At 37.8% G+C, this 14,745-nt stretch overlaps 1 protein-coding gene across 1 annotated transcript in view; it reads right to left on the bottom strand.

The window, feature by feature from the left end:
* Nucleotides 1-1,690: 1,690 nt before the first annotated feature.
* Nucleotides 1,691-14,745, bottom strand: part of TRABD (TraB domain containing) — a 39,719-nt gene continuing 26,664 nt past the window's right edge. Inside the window, exons 6-10 of the mRNA XM_089524421.1 lie at nt 12,846-12,956; nt 9,459-9,598; nt 7,659-7,831; nt 6,327-6,438; nt 1,691-5,007 (exon numbers count right to left, since the gene is read on the bottom strand). Of these exons, the coding sequence (XP_089380547.1) occupies nt 4,830-5,007; nt 6,327-6,438; nt 7,659-7,831; nt 9,459-9,598; nt 12,846-12,956 (714 nt within the window). The 3' untranslated portion in view covers nt 1,691-4,829. The remainder of the gene's footprint in view (nt 5,008-6,326; nt 6,439-7,658; nt 7,832-9,458; nt 9,599-12,845; nt 12,957-14,745) is intronic.

The raw sequence follows: 14,745 nt of genomic DNA on the forward strand, positions 1-14,745 counted from the left end.
AACATACTATCCAGAAATCCATTGCATTGTATATTTGTTTTGACTATACAGTATTATTCTATATATTAGGTATATGTTTTGTATGTTCTATATTGTATATATGTTTTGATTATAATATTCTATACATTGTATATGATTTGAATACATTATTCTGGTATACAATCCTGCATGTTTTTGTTTTTGGTACCTTTGGTACTTTCTCTATTGCAATTCCTCACCAAGACCTGACTTTTTTCTGTGTTTCTGTGTAGGACCTCTGACACAGGTAATAAATAATGATGATGATGATGATGTTTATATCCTGCCTCTCCAAAGGTAGCTATGTGTATCATAGCTAATCATATTGAGTACCACTGACTACAGATTTATATGCTAATTTCTAAATGGTGGCATTTTCTCACTGTATCCTACGCTATATAAAGTGATATGTATTTCATCTTTAAGTTCACTGAACTTTGCATAGTTAGTAATTATGGACAAAAGCAGATGAATTTTATAGAAAATTATAAAAGTTTCTTGCAAATATTGTTTGCTTGCTTGTTATTGCCTTGATTTTGCTTTCTCTTTTTCACATACTCCACCATTATAGATCACCATTCTTCCGGAGATTCAGTAAGATGAGACTGTGGTCTAGTTCATTCAATTTTGGCAGAATCTGTACTGAAGAAGTAATGTAGCATAGCAGTTAAAGTGGTCACAAAATTTATTATTTCTGCAGTGCAGTTTCATCCTTTAAGCTAGAACATGGTGTAGTGGTTTGAGTGTTGGACTTGTTGATAGCTGCCTTCAAGTTGACCTCGACTCATGGCGATCCTGTGAATGAGACATCCCCAAGACCCCCTATCTGCTCAGGTCTTGTAGGCTCACGCCTGTGGTCTCCATGGTCTCCATGATCCATCTGGTCTGTGGTCTTCCTCTTTTTCTACTGCCTTCTACCTTCCCACCAGCATTGTCTTTTCTAATGAGTTGTGCCTTCTCATGATGTGGCTCAAGTATGACAAACTCAGTTTAGTCATAGAATCATAGAGTTGGAAGAGACCGCAAGGGCCATCCAGTCCAACCCCCTGCCATGCAGGAAATCCAAATCAAAGCATCCCCAACAGATGGCCATCCAGCCTCTGCTTAAAGACCTCCAAGGAAGGAGACTCCACTACACTCCGAGGGAGTGTGTTCCACTGTCGAACAGCCCTTGCTGTCAGGAAGTTCCTCCTAATGTTGAGGTGGAATCTCTTGGCTTCCAAGAGAGTTCAGGCTATTTATCTTTTTGGTCATCTACAATATCCTCAGCACTCTTCTTCAGCACACCATCTCAAATGAATAAATTGTCTTCCTATCTGCTTTCTTCTCTGCCCAGCTCTCACATTCATACATGGCTTGGACAATTCTAACTTTAGTGCTCATTTGTATATGTTTACACTTTAGGATCTTGTCTAGTTCTTTCATAGCTGTCCTTCCCAATCCTAATCTTCTGATTTGACTGCAGTCTCCAATCTGATCGATGTTTCATCCAAAGTATGGGAAATCCTTTATTTTGATTTCCTCATTACCTAGGTTCATGCATGAGGATTACTCTTAATCTGAGCATATCGTCATATGTATTTTTGCAGTGCATTGTGATCCAGAGGCACACCTTACACACTTTTGGGGAAAAAACAACACAGAGACCATTGGAAAAGATGAAATGCCTGCATGTAGCTATTTTATTATTGTCCTTTTTTGGCATGTGGAAATACACAGAGCACAATTGTACTTTCCGTCCCTCATTTAACATTAGTCCATTCAAGTTTAAGGCTCACTTATTTGCTATTTGCCTTTTAATCCCCTGTAGAATTTACCCAAGTATTAATACTTTAAAGCAAACATAATCTACTCAAAGGTACAAGATAGAAATTAATTAACAGGTTTGTGATATGTTTTGGTAAGATATTAAGTTTGATAGCCTCACTATCCCATGGCTAAATTTATACTCAAGGATATAAGGGGGTTTAAAGGAGTAAAGCACTGATCTATTTTTTAACTCTTAGGCCCAAGATCAAACTGAGTAGTTGAAAGCAGATCCAGGAAGATGAGATCATTTCCCTACATACACACACACACCCCTCTGGAGAGCTAAGCGACTATCCAGAGCAATTTTCTGTAGGACAGAAGAAGATGATTCCTGGATCCCTTGGTGGAAGTCAGATTCTGTTAGCATAAGAACAAAAATAAATTCTGACCTAGAGATTTAGTAAGGAGAGACTCTACCAGTTTAATTTTTTTAAAAGATAAATCTGTTGGGTAATTCCCAACTACTAAAGAATTGTTTACATATGGTCCTTTACTCCCCCTTTGCATCTTGGGTGGAATTTTACCATGAAAAACTGACCCTCTGTCATCACGTCATAAGTGAGCAAGCAGGTAACCTAGTTTGCCATCGACTATATGTGTAAATGTATTTTCCCGCACAGGATTTGCAGTTACTCTACCACTTCAAAAACATATTAATGTCATTCGGTGACTAGAATTCCAGAGGAGACTCAAAATGTTATTAAATGGCAACACCAGGTCCCCCCTCCAAAGATCTAACTTCAGCACACTCAAACCACAGTATGTCAGGGTGCACAGTCCATTCAGCCTTGGTGGGATGAAATAGTCACTACAACTAATTTGAAATAGCTGTCAATAAATTTTTGACTGGAATCCATCATATGTCCCATTCAGATCATTACTTGGAACTTTCCTAAGCTATGTTACTGCATTATTACCAGTATGAGATCAAATCTACCACCTCTTTAAAGGTAAGAACCAAAACCAGATACAATCTGCAGGTTTTTCAGTGGGAACCAAGGGTACTTACTTGTACTAGACTGTTCCTAGCAATTTAAAAAACAAAACAAAACGTGCACATGAGCATTTCAAATGACACTGTCATGGCATTTATCTTTTGCACAATGGCTTTGGAACATCTACTGCTCCACTAATGGTTAAATATGCATTCAGGCTGTGGATCTTACTGAGATCAGTGCCCATATTGCATCTTCCTGAAGGAAGAGTAGGGAAAAGAAGATTAAGGTTAGAAATTGCATTTTCTTCAGGCAATGTGCGTTTGTATAAAAAATACAGTAGCAGGCAAGATACTTTTACAGAATGGTGTAAACGTCATGATTTTTATGATATTGGTATTTGGTAGGCATGGCATCAAGTAATACACACTCGAAAGCAACTGTAAGGGTATATAAATGTCTACAAAAGATACAAGACAAAACGTTTTTTAAAAATAAATGTAGATGTTTTAAAAAGTTGGAACAATTGTAAAATAATGCTACACACAAAAAATCCAGAAGGTTTAAAAATAATAACTGATTTCTGTTAGAGTAACATTCCACTTATTTTTAAATCAGTATTTTATTACATTCAACTAGAACTGTGATAAATAGCTCACATGGCATCCAAGAAATTAAGGGTAAATACTACATTTTGCATCAGTTCCATATTTATTTTCCCCCAAAGAAGAGGAGTCAAAAGATCTACAGCAGCCTTCTACAACTTGGTGTCTTTCAGATGTAGTGAACCTGGATTTCCAATAAAACCAGTAAGCATAGCTGCTATGGCAATGGGAGTTGCAGTCCAACACCTCTGGAGAACACCAGGCTGAAAGAAGAGCTAGCCTTTCAATAATTTTCTGGTACTAAACTTCCTGCCAATAGGAATTGGCTTAACAATTTGAACACAATTAATTCAAGGAACTGTGTGTTCTGTAAACATAATTACCCAGCAGCAATGGAAAAGAAAATAGAAAAGGAGAGAGATTGCAGCTGAACTTCTTAAGGAGGCCTTTTAAGGAGGCCAGAAAACCAAATGGAATGACCCAGCCACGATAAAACAGTTTTGAATGAAAGGGATAGGCTTTCCATCAAAATGGATGATTAGGGTGTTTAAGCAAGGCTGGATCATATCCACTGGGTCCAGTGGAAAAGGCAACTTCTTTATTTTGTAGTCAATAAGGCTTGAAAGAGATAGAGGTTGATCAACAATAGCTAGCACATTTGATATTTCAAAAGCATCTGCAGTTATTATTGTATTGTTTTTGTTTTGTTTTACAAAAAAAGCCACTATGTATAAAAGTCTTCCAGTAAGAAGAGGTCCTCCTAAGTAATTTTATAGGTGCTTGGCACCAGGAAGGATAGCTTGCTATTATTTATACTGAAAACACACATAGCTTTGGGAGCCACTGTGCTTTCTAATAGGAACACAACTACCATATTGCTCCTCTTCACCAGAGCTTGAAAAGTAATTTTTGAACCACAAGTTCCAGAATCTTCCAATGTGCCTGACCACTAGCCATGCTAGCTGGGGGATTCTATAAGTTGTAGTCCAAAATAGGCTACATTTCCAAGCTCTGCTCTGGACCCAATTCACAAGCAAGTTTTCTTTTGTGCAAGCTTCAGTGAACTGAAGAACAGCAGCCTCTTAACAAGTTTGATTCCTTTCAATGGCACTTGCATAATAGAAGTCTCCAGTGGATCATGCCCGAGATTCCATGTTGATTGTGTACACTATCATAATTTTTATAAATATGCTATATACACATAATTGTATAATATATATGTGTACATACCTTAGGTACCTTATACTGGCATAAATTTTTATGCCATACCTTTAATCAGGTTGGTCGGTGAATGCTCATTCAGTTAGGTTGTAGCTGGTGTAGCCTTTACTGTCAATCCATTGGTTATGCGGTAACACAGCATCAGGTGAGACCATGGGACACAAACACAGCCATTCCCCCCACCCCCGCCTGCTTTTATCCATGTTGCATTTTGCCCCAATACACTGGAGAATCTTCCAATTCAAGGCTGAGGTTTTATATCTGCCAGTTTCTGAAGATAGTTCTGTGCGATGGGCAGAGAGAGAATAAACCGAACTGTCCTTTGTCCCACCTGATAGCAGCCATAACCCACTAGTCCAAATAGAGTACCCTTTATAACAAGCTTGATGATCTTGCTGGTAGCTGATGGAGGAGGCACACTGAAATAAGGAAGAGGGAAAAAGAAGTTTACCACCCAACAGTGATAAGAGATATACAGTCAGCCCTCCACATTCACTGGTGTCATTTTGCCCCATTTTGACACTCAATAGCACCATATTGGTATTATTAGGTAATCTTGGTAGCACAGCCTTGGCACAATGTCTATCCAGAATTAAGACCCACTGAGTTTAAGGTAATTTGCATCCTTAATTACTGTACATGGAAAAATGATACAGATTGGGATATGAATTAACAATTCATTTGTTATATATCGTAGGATTTATATTTATAATGGATTCAATTTTTGAAATTTTATTCTAGAGAGTTTTTGATTTAAGAAAAGGAATTTGGAAGTATTTCAGCTTGGTTTATTCTCCAATATCCAATATCTGCGAGCCAGAATGGTGTGGTAGTTTGAGCACTGAACTATGACTCTGGAGACCAAGGTTTGGATCCCCACTCAACCATGGAAACCCACTGGGCGACCTTGGACATGTCACATTTCATTCATCCTCAGAGGAAGGTAAAAAAAAGGCTTTTCTGAACAAAGGCTTTTCTGTGATAGGTTCATCTTAAGTTTGCCATAAACTGGAAGTGACTTGAAGGCATACAACAACAATCTCTGAATATGAACTTTTTTTCTTTCCACCATTCATATTATAATATTCAATAATGATTTTACACACACACACACACACACACACACACACACACACACACTTGTAAACAGACAGTTTACATATCTTTATAATTTTGAAATAGGATGGTTAATATTTATGAATATTTTCACTATTTTCCTGATTCAGTGTTATGTATCCCCCTCACCCCACTTTGCATTATGCATTTGTACAGCCAAACGAAAATAAAAAAAATCTCCAGATCTCTGTTCATGTAATCACTGCTTCCTGTCATATGTTTCATGTTGATAATGCTACAATAAGTTTTCCTCTATATATTCATTTCCTAGAAAATACAGTTGGCCCTCCATTTTAGCGGGGGATCTGTTTCGGACCTCCGGCAAAAACAGAGGCTCACACATATTCAAGCCCCATAAGCTTGAATAGAGTGCACCCCTGTGTGTGCGGCCCCCATGTGTGCACCATTGAAAATAGCAAAGGTTGCCCCTCCAAGGATATTCAGATATCTCAGATCCTTGAGTTAGGAGGGGCGACTGTACTTTCACTTTAACAAAGACTATTTTAGAATCACTAGAGCCTAGCTCTGTACCTCTCCATTAGTTTTTTCTTCTGCCCTCTAGGTTATGTGCAGACATTATAGCTTATAACTGAAATAATAAACCTACCATAGAGATAATTACCTCATTATTTCCTGGATGTTCAAGTCAGTGTTCCAGTTCTTTTCTATCCCAGGCACGTGGCCCATTCCAACCACTCCAACCACAACAGAAGGGACACATCTTCTAGGTTCAGCTAAAATAGGGAAGCCAAAGCATGCAAGACCATGTTATCTATTTAGTTACTGTATACAGTCAGCCCTTCTTATACATGGATTTTTTATACACGGATTCAAGCATCCACGGTTTGAAAACGTTAAAAAAAAAGTATAAATTTCAAATATCAAGCCTTGATTTTCCATTTTTTTTTATAAGGGACACCATTTTGCTATGTCATTATATTTAATGGGACTTGAGAATCCATGGATTTTGTTATCCATGGAGGATCTTGGAACCAAACCCCAGTTTATAACAAGGGTCCACTGTATTCTTAGGGCACCTTTTGGCAAGGGCTCTCAGTGGAAGAGCATATTAAACAAAAAGGACTCATTAAATCTTTAATACTTGAAATCACAGGAGACTAAAAGTGATGTAAATGAATGGCTAGAACCTTACCAAATAATAATTAAAAAAAACCTCTGAACCTGTAAGTTCTAAAACACACTAACTAGAGCAGGGGTGGACAAACTACAGTCTGTGGCCTGCATTTGCCCCCATAGTTGTTTCTGTGGCCCTTGGGCACTCCAAGGGTAAAATGTTGTTTGCACCAAAATGCCCCAAAATGACTTGTGTGGAAGGCAATTCCATCATGTTTGGGTAATGTGGTTCCCTAGCCCTCCCATAGCTGCCCACCTCTGAACTAAAGAGTAAGCTCCACTGGCCACAGTGCACTAAATCCAACTGCTAGCCCCCACTAAATAGGCCCCTTGAACCAAGGAGACTATGGTGGTATTACCTTAGTAAAGCCTCAATGATTCAAGAGCTCTGCTCTAATTAGAACCTACAACTGTATTTAGCCCAAATGTATCTTATTTCTGAGGAAACATACATAGGATTGCAGCATAAAGCCTAATGACAAAACCGCAAAAACAAAACCCCCAAAACCCTAGAGAGCATGCCTGGTGAGCCCTTTTGGGATGCGAGTTCCAAAGATGTGATTATCATAACCAAAAAAGCTTTCAAGTTTTTAAAAGCTGTCACCAAGATCCTTCACTTTGCCATCTGTTGCTTCACTCTTTGTTTTCTTTTTTATTCTTTTTAAGGTTTAAACTAACATCTTTATTCTAGTTACACAATGCGTGACAGTTTTTCACTGCAGAATGTGTACATAAACAACCATACCTCTAGTTATCTAAAGATTTCCTGAGAGGCAAGAGAGTTGAGAAGCGTATGCTCTGATCATACACACTGACATACCTTCAGAAGCACGAGGTAGTTCTGTTCGCTTTGCTGCTTGCTTCAGCATATAGGTCAAGTAGATATCTCTTTCAGAAACAATTGTTCGATGGAGGTCGGGAAATTCTCCAATCATCTCTGCCATCATTTGCTCCAGTAAATCCTTTTGTTTACATTTCTCTACATCATCTTTACTGGGTGAAAAAGTGACAATGTCAATACTCTGTTTGCCAAGATGAAAGGAAGTATAAAAACACTGGGGACCTAGCTATTTGAATCTTTAAAAAATAATAAATGATCAAGTAATTTTTTTCTAATTAAATATAAGACATAGGGGAAAGTGTGTCAGTTTTGGGCAGGGCAGCTCACAGGGTACAGAGAAGAGGGGAAAGTTTACAACAGCTAGATTTCTGTACCACCATATATCCCCATAGCAACTAATATTATGAAGAAATGTCCACAGAACTGGTACAAGACTTTTTCCTAATGCTATGTGCTACACTGGAGACAAAAGGGAAAAATGCATATTGGAATTTTGTCACTCACTACTCATTGGAAATCTGTCTTTCTTTCCCCAAAGATTCTTACAATTTAAGATAGCATGCAATACAACAAGTCATGAAGGTTATAGGCAAGAAAATATTCTTTAACTATGGCATGAATGCACAGTAATAAACATTGAATTTGTTGAGCACTTCCGTGCATGGTTAGCACTCCAAAGTTTGCAAAAAGAGCGCTCACAAGAGAAACAGCAGGAAGAGGAAAAACAAACAGAAGATTTTAAAAACTGTATGCACTAAAGGTGCTGTGTGCATTCCATACATTTAGTGGTTTGGAAATCTATCTTCCAAGGAATTCAATTTTCTTCCATTTGTAGTTTTAAAAATATAGTCAGATGTGTCTGTAGCTGCTTGAAGAAACATAGCTATAAATGAACTTGGCAGACATTTCTGTTACCAAGCGCAAATGGAAGAAAAATAAACCAGTTTGTTATATTGCTATATGCAAACAGTGAGTGGGATGTGTGGATGAGTAAAAACCATAGAAAATTAATTCTAATTATAACATTTTGTTTCCTTGGGGAGAGGTTTGCCTTGGCTTTGCTGTTATGGCTGTGTTGCACTTGCTGCAATTCAGTTCTTAATGCTGCCAAAATATGCAGCAGCACAAGAAGCACATTTCCTTAATAAGTCAACTAGGCTTCGTTTTACAAACTGTTCTACTACCAGCTATATAACACTCTGATCCGACTCATTACTGACACACACAATCCTATCAGCATGCACCTGGTTTGCTTACCTAAGATAATGATCAAGAAACAAGAAAAAGCCAATTGTAAAATTCACCAGGGCTGCAGCCAGAAATGCAGTAGGGGCCAAGTCACATATTCATATTTGTCACTTTCACAACAGCTGAAGACAGAACTCTATAGCACTCAGAGACATGATTTACACTTTGCAACAAATATTCAGCTCTAATTTTAATTGGTCTATTTTGTACAACTAAATCTATATCCAAAGCAATGCCTCTGTGGTAGCCTTTAAATTCAGACTGACTCCCTGAAACATTATTTTGCTGCATTACTTCATATTAGGAATGGACTAGTATTTATCTATTCTACACAGTCTATGCACTTGAACATGTTTTGCAATCTGTTACTAAATCTGCTGCCTATACTTTTGTTACTACATTTTGTTGTAGCCTAAATGCCATCACTGGCATTAAAAATGCATGCCGACACATTTAGCAAATACACCCCAGGGCTCAGAGATGCCACAGGTTTGAACGTCCCATATTGCCAAAGATCTGCCCATTTCTAACCTGATTGGATCAGAGAGAAAACAGAGGCCCCAGGCAAGCTTGACTTTTTGCCAGAAAGAAAGTGCAGCAATGGCTCTCTTGAAGGTGACTGGGATTGGTCTGTCCCCAAGATGAAACTTGCAAAAAGGTACTCGGCTAGCCTGTAAGAGAATATGCCCATTATCCATTAATGAGTGTTACATACAACAAAAAAGTAAGAGCCTATATGTCGTGGTATATACACAATATTTTCATTTTCTATTGCAGTTATCAGTAAAGATATGCTTCTTGTGTTTTAATTCTTAAAAATAGCTTCTATAGAAGACTCATGAGAAATCATAAACCATTTCAATAACTTGAAGGAAACTTACTACTCTCAACTTACTCAGCGATGGTTACCTCCTCTCCATCTGTTTCTACTTTTATATGGTTTAAAATAAATACTCTTAAGATAGTTATAACATAGTTTTGGTACACTAAATGCTTTCTTTGTTTATTCTGTTAATTTAAAATCACTCTATTTTATGTTTGTGCATCTTTAAGTGTGTGGTGGAGAGGAGAAGAACAATAGGAATCAATCAAGGATGCAATTTTGTTTCTGCCAATCATGCTGTGGCTAATTTATGCATCCTATTCTCTCTACAAGCCTACCCTCCCAATTCCGTCTGAGACTATCTCCCCCCCGTTGTCTTGATAAATAGTAATTCATGGTTTAATCGTTTATTATGTGTTATAATATGTTTTTAATCTTGTTTCAATTCACTTCTTTTAATATGTATTTAGATGTGGATATTTAATTGTTCTTAATGTTTGTTTTTAACGATATTGTACACTGCTTTGATCATAGGAAAAGCGGTTAACAAAAAAATTAAACAATTTATAAACAAGTAAAGGTTCTGTTTTTCTTTTTTTTTAAAAAAGCAACAAACTTCAAAAGAGCTTTTGGGAGAGAGGTATACTGCTTTGCTCTGCCATTCTGAAGGTTTCCCTAATTCCACGTTTCAAAGAAGTCTCCACTTTGCCCGCAAAGGGGATTTCAATGATTAGCAAGGTCAGAATGGGACATTAAGTAGACACCGGTATTTCTTTTTTTAGTATGCACTGGACAAGCATTTCCTGCTCTCTGTTCAGCAGACATAGACTGCATCTGCACAGTCTATGCTGTGCACAGCAGAAATAATCTACCACCATTTTAAGTGATATGGTGCAATGCTATGGAATCCTAGAATTTGTAGTGAAATCAAAGCTCTTTGACAGAGAAGGCTAAGTATCTCACAAAACTACAAACCCCAGAATTCTACAGCACTTAGCTATGGCAGTTAAAGTGATATCAAACTGCATTATTTCTACAGTGCAGAAGGAGCCACAGAACCTCTGAAAACTCTTTATACAGCTCGTATCTAACAAAGTCACATGCTGTGTGTGTATGTGCCCTCAAGTTGTCTGTTGACTTACAGTGACCCCATGAATTTCTTAGGCAAGGAATACTCAGAGGTGGTTTTGCCAGTCCCTTTCTTCAAAATATAACCTAAAACATCTGGTAATCGTTGGCAGTCTCCCATCCACGTATTAACCAAGGCTGACCTGCTTAGTCACCAAAATCAGATAGGATCTAGTGCTTTTAGGGTACATGCTATTTTTATTATATTGGCAAAGAGAATCCTTAAGGCACTTCTCAGGAAACACTGTAACCCACTGCTAGAATATTATGAATGCAGCAGCAGCCGCTGCCACCATTGCTAGAACTTCACTCTTCCATCACTCTAGAAAGGAGGCAACCTCACTCCAAAGAAATCGCAAATAGTCAGTCACCTACTATATTCCTTCCTCAGATACTAATCTAAAAGAAACTCTTCATCTTGTATCATGGAAGTCGCCTCTCACTTCCTTTTATTTTGTGATATGTTTTTCACTCAAATTGATAACTGCCTCGATATATCACATACCTTCCAGTATTTGACAGGTCAGAACAGGGACATATATGGCCAAGCAACATCACAGTGTGGTCAAAATGGCAAAAGTTATTAACAAGGAAGAACACAAAAGTTAGGATAACCTGCAGTGGTTTGCTTTTGTCTAAGACTCTAAGCCTATTGGAAAGGGCAAGACTCCACTCCTCTCCTCCCATTGTGTTAAGTGATCACAAATTACTTTTGTATTTTGAACTCAGTTTGCAGCACTTAAAGTAAGCTGTGGACAAAAAGGTAAAGTGAGAGGAGAAGAGAGAAACTGGGATATTTTTAAAGCAGAAAACGTGGTGCAGTGGATGATTACTGATTGTCCCTGCCAAACTGGGACAGTTGGAGAGTATAAAATCAGCCTCTGTTCTCCTGTACTCAACACCAGCATTTTTCTGCTGTTCAGATCTGTCCCAAGTAATGAGTTTGGGGTTACTACCAGCTTCTGATTCTCCTAGGATCACCACCAGTTTTGAACTGCAGACAGAGTACTCTTTCACTTTTCTCAATCCTACTGCACCTATTCCTCTTATTTGTGTCACAGCTATGAATCAAAGACATGCCACCATCAGTTCATCCCTTTCTGCTTGCCACAATTGTTTTCTCTGTATCTTTTGAAAGCAATTTATTTCCTTTGCATTTCATTTCACAAACTAGTAAGACAATCTTCATTGGAATGACATCAGCCTCTTCTTTGGTATACAGCTAAGACTGCATTGGGAAGGGTTGGGAAAGAATACATTGGGGAAGTGGCTTGGTGTACCATTTGAATAGATTTTGCTGAGGTTTTTAGCAGTTTTGAGTTATAACTATAGTACAGTAACAACTATCTCCCCTAAGTGTAACAACAACAAATCTATTCTAGTAGGAGTCAAGACATGTGATATATCAAATACTTCATTAAAACAGAAAAACCACAACACAGAGACTAAAGCAACAGAAACTACAAGGAATAAAGAAATGCTGACTTTTTAAATACTGCATCACTATCTTTTGTTAAGAAAACTGTCTCTTTTATCTGTTTCTTGGGTTCTACTGATTCAGCTTCTTGTCTTTTTGTATTTGGGGTGTGGGTGTACATGCATGCATTTATACACATTGTGATTACCTGCTCCTTTGTGGTTGTGCTTAAACAAATTTCTTATCTGTCTGAAGTCACCATAGTGGTTACAAAAGACATGTCTTACTGTGATTAGTTAATATCTGAAAGTTGAAGAAGGGAGTTCCAATTTTTTTAAAAAAAATCAATTATTTATTTTTTATTAATTATTTATTTATGCTATTTATATCCCGCCCTTCTTTTTCTACTTTTCTTTGACAGTAGAAATTGGCATAAAGAATATGAAGGAGTGAAGTACCATGCCAGGCTCTTTAGTTATTTGGTTTCTCCATTTCACTTAGCATTTCTAACTCAAGAAAACATGTAGAAATGATTTTTTAAAACCCTCACCTCTTTGAAAGCCTCTCTGAACTCCCCTCCAGGAGCCATCCCAAGTTGTTCTGTGATATGTGCAGAGACCTTCAGCAGGAGCATTTGCATCAATCCAGACATAATCCCATTCTGGGAGGGAGAGAGGGAAACGCATGGAGAAACATCAGTTATTGTGGCAAAGAGAAAACACCAACACTGTCTTTTGTGACTGACCTATTGCTCAACATAATTCCCATTATTTCAATATGTATATACAGTATGGTTCTAAAAAGCCTCTTAGGCATCTGCTAATTTGTCTTCTTGAAAAGGAGAGGAAAAAACAGTCCAAAATTAATCTGTCTGGTTTTGGCATACTAATGTTTACTGTTTCTAACAGCCCCCCTCCTGAGAATGTCAAGAGTAATTCCTAATAAATTTGGTAATTAAACTAGACCAAGCCTATCACAGGCACTTTATTTCTAAAATAAAAAGGGTATGTATTGAAAACATGATGTATTTATGTATTTGCACAACTTGGAAGCATTTATGCACACACATAAAGTGCAAGTATTTAGAAACTCAACAAACCCTTAACAAATGAAAAGCAGGTAAGGAATCTAGCAGCATCATTAAGACTCAAGTAATTTATTTCACTATGATCTTACAGGGATTTCAACTGACTTCCTCAGATGCACTGATGGAGTAATACTAAATCCACAGGTATTTAAGTACAGGCACACAGTTGTGGGAATAGGATAGGGTTAATAGGATACAGGAAGATGCAAATTGTGACTGTAGCCATAATCTTTCAAAGAGATGTGTGAAACAATACAGGTTTGTCAAGCAGCTGGTCTGATTTGTGAAAGGAGTAAGATCTGCTTACTCAAATGCCTAGTCCCTTGTTACATGTGTAACTGATCTAAGTCCATATATTCATGTATGTAGTGTGCCAATAAGCCCTTTTCTTTCTTCCTACCTCTACTAATGGGTTGGGATTTGTGAATATATCCAGTTGTTGTTTCTTGTTCCAATATTCCTTTGAATTGTTTTATTCTGACTTGTAAATCAGAAATTGAGTGTCCGGAAAGGCTAAAATTCTCTGTTTGTCCAATGTAGAGAGGCATTGGATGAGCACAGCCTTGATAGTGTGGGTGACAAGATTAGTACCTGTAATTTTGCTGCCAGTATAGATGCAGGGATAAAGTTGGTCTTGCCCCTGTATTTCCATCATTGTTATATGTCCTGCTGCAGGTCCTGTGAGAATCTATTTACAGGGGATAGTCTATAGACAAGTAAAGACCTAACACCCAGAGCTTGTGAGATGCAGGGATAAAGTTGGTCTTGCCCCTGTATTTCCATCATTGTTATATATCCTGCTGCAGGTCCTGTGAGAATCTATTTACAGGGGATAGTCTATAGGCAAGTAAAGACCTAACACCCAGAGCTTGTGAGATGCAGGGATAAAGTTGGTCTTGCCCCTGTATTTCCATCATTGTTTTATGTCCTGCTGCAGGTCCTGTGAGAATCTATTTACAGGGGATAGTCTATAGGCAAGTAAAGACCTAACACCCAGAATATTATTGTCCAGAATTGGTTATAATGAATTTGAGTATTTTCAGCTGGTAGCTGTAGATGAAAACTAATTTATCTGTCATTTTCTGTTACTGGTCTGTCTTACAGTAGATTGTGTCGAGGTATCAGTTCTAATTGTTCACTTGTTTCTCAGTGAGTGACTGTTAAAAGCTTGCTGCAAAACTATGGACTTTGAATCTCTGTCTTGTGAGTCTGAGCAACTGCAGTTGTACCAGAGGGCTTGACTGTAAATAATTGATTTGGTAGTGTATTATGGGTGAAAGCTAGAGGCATGTAAGCATGTGTGGCGATCTGGGCTTAAATACTTGTTACTTTATTCCATCAATGCACCTGAAAAGATGGATCA

This window comes from Sceloporus occidentalis, unplaced genomic scaffold (genome assembly GCF_023333645.1).
Source record: "Sceloporus occidentalis isolate IW3139 unplaced genomic scaffold, rSceOcc1.0.p SCAF_5, whole genome shotgun sequence".
Taxonomy (NCBI): Eukaryota; Metazoa; Chordata; class Lepidosauria; order Squamata; family Phrynosomatidae; genus Sceloporus; species Sceloporus occidentalis.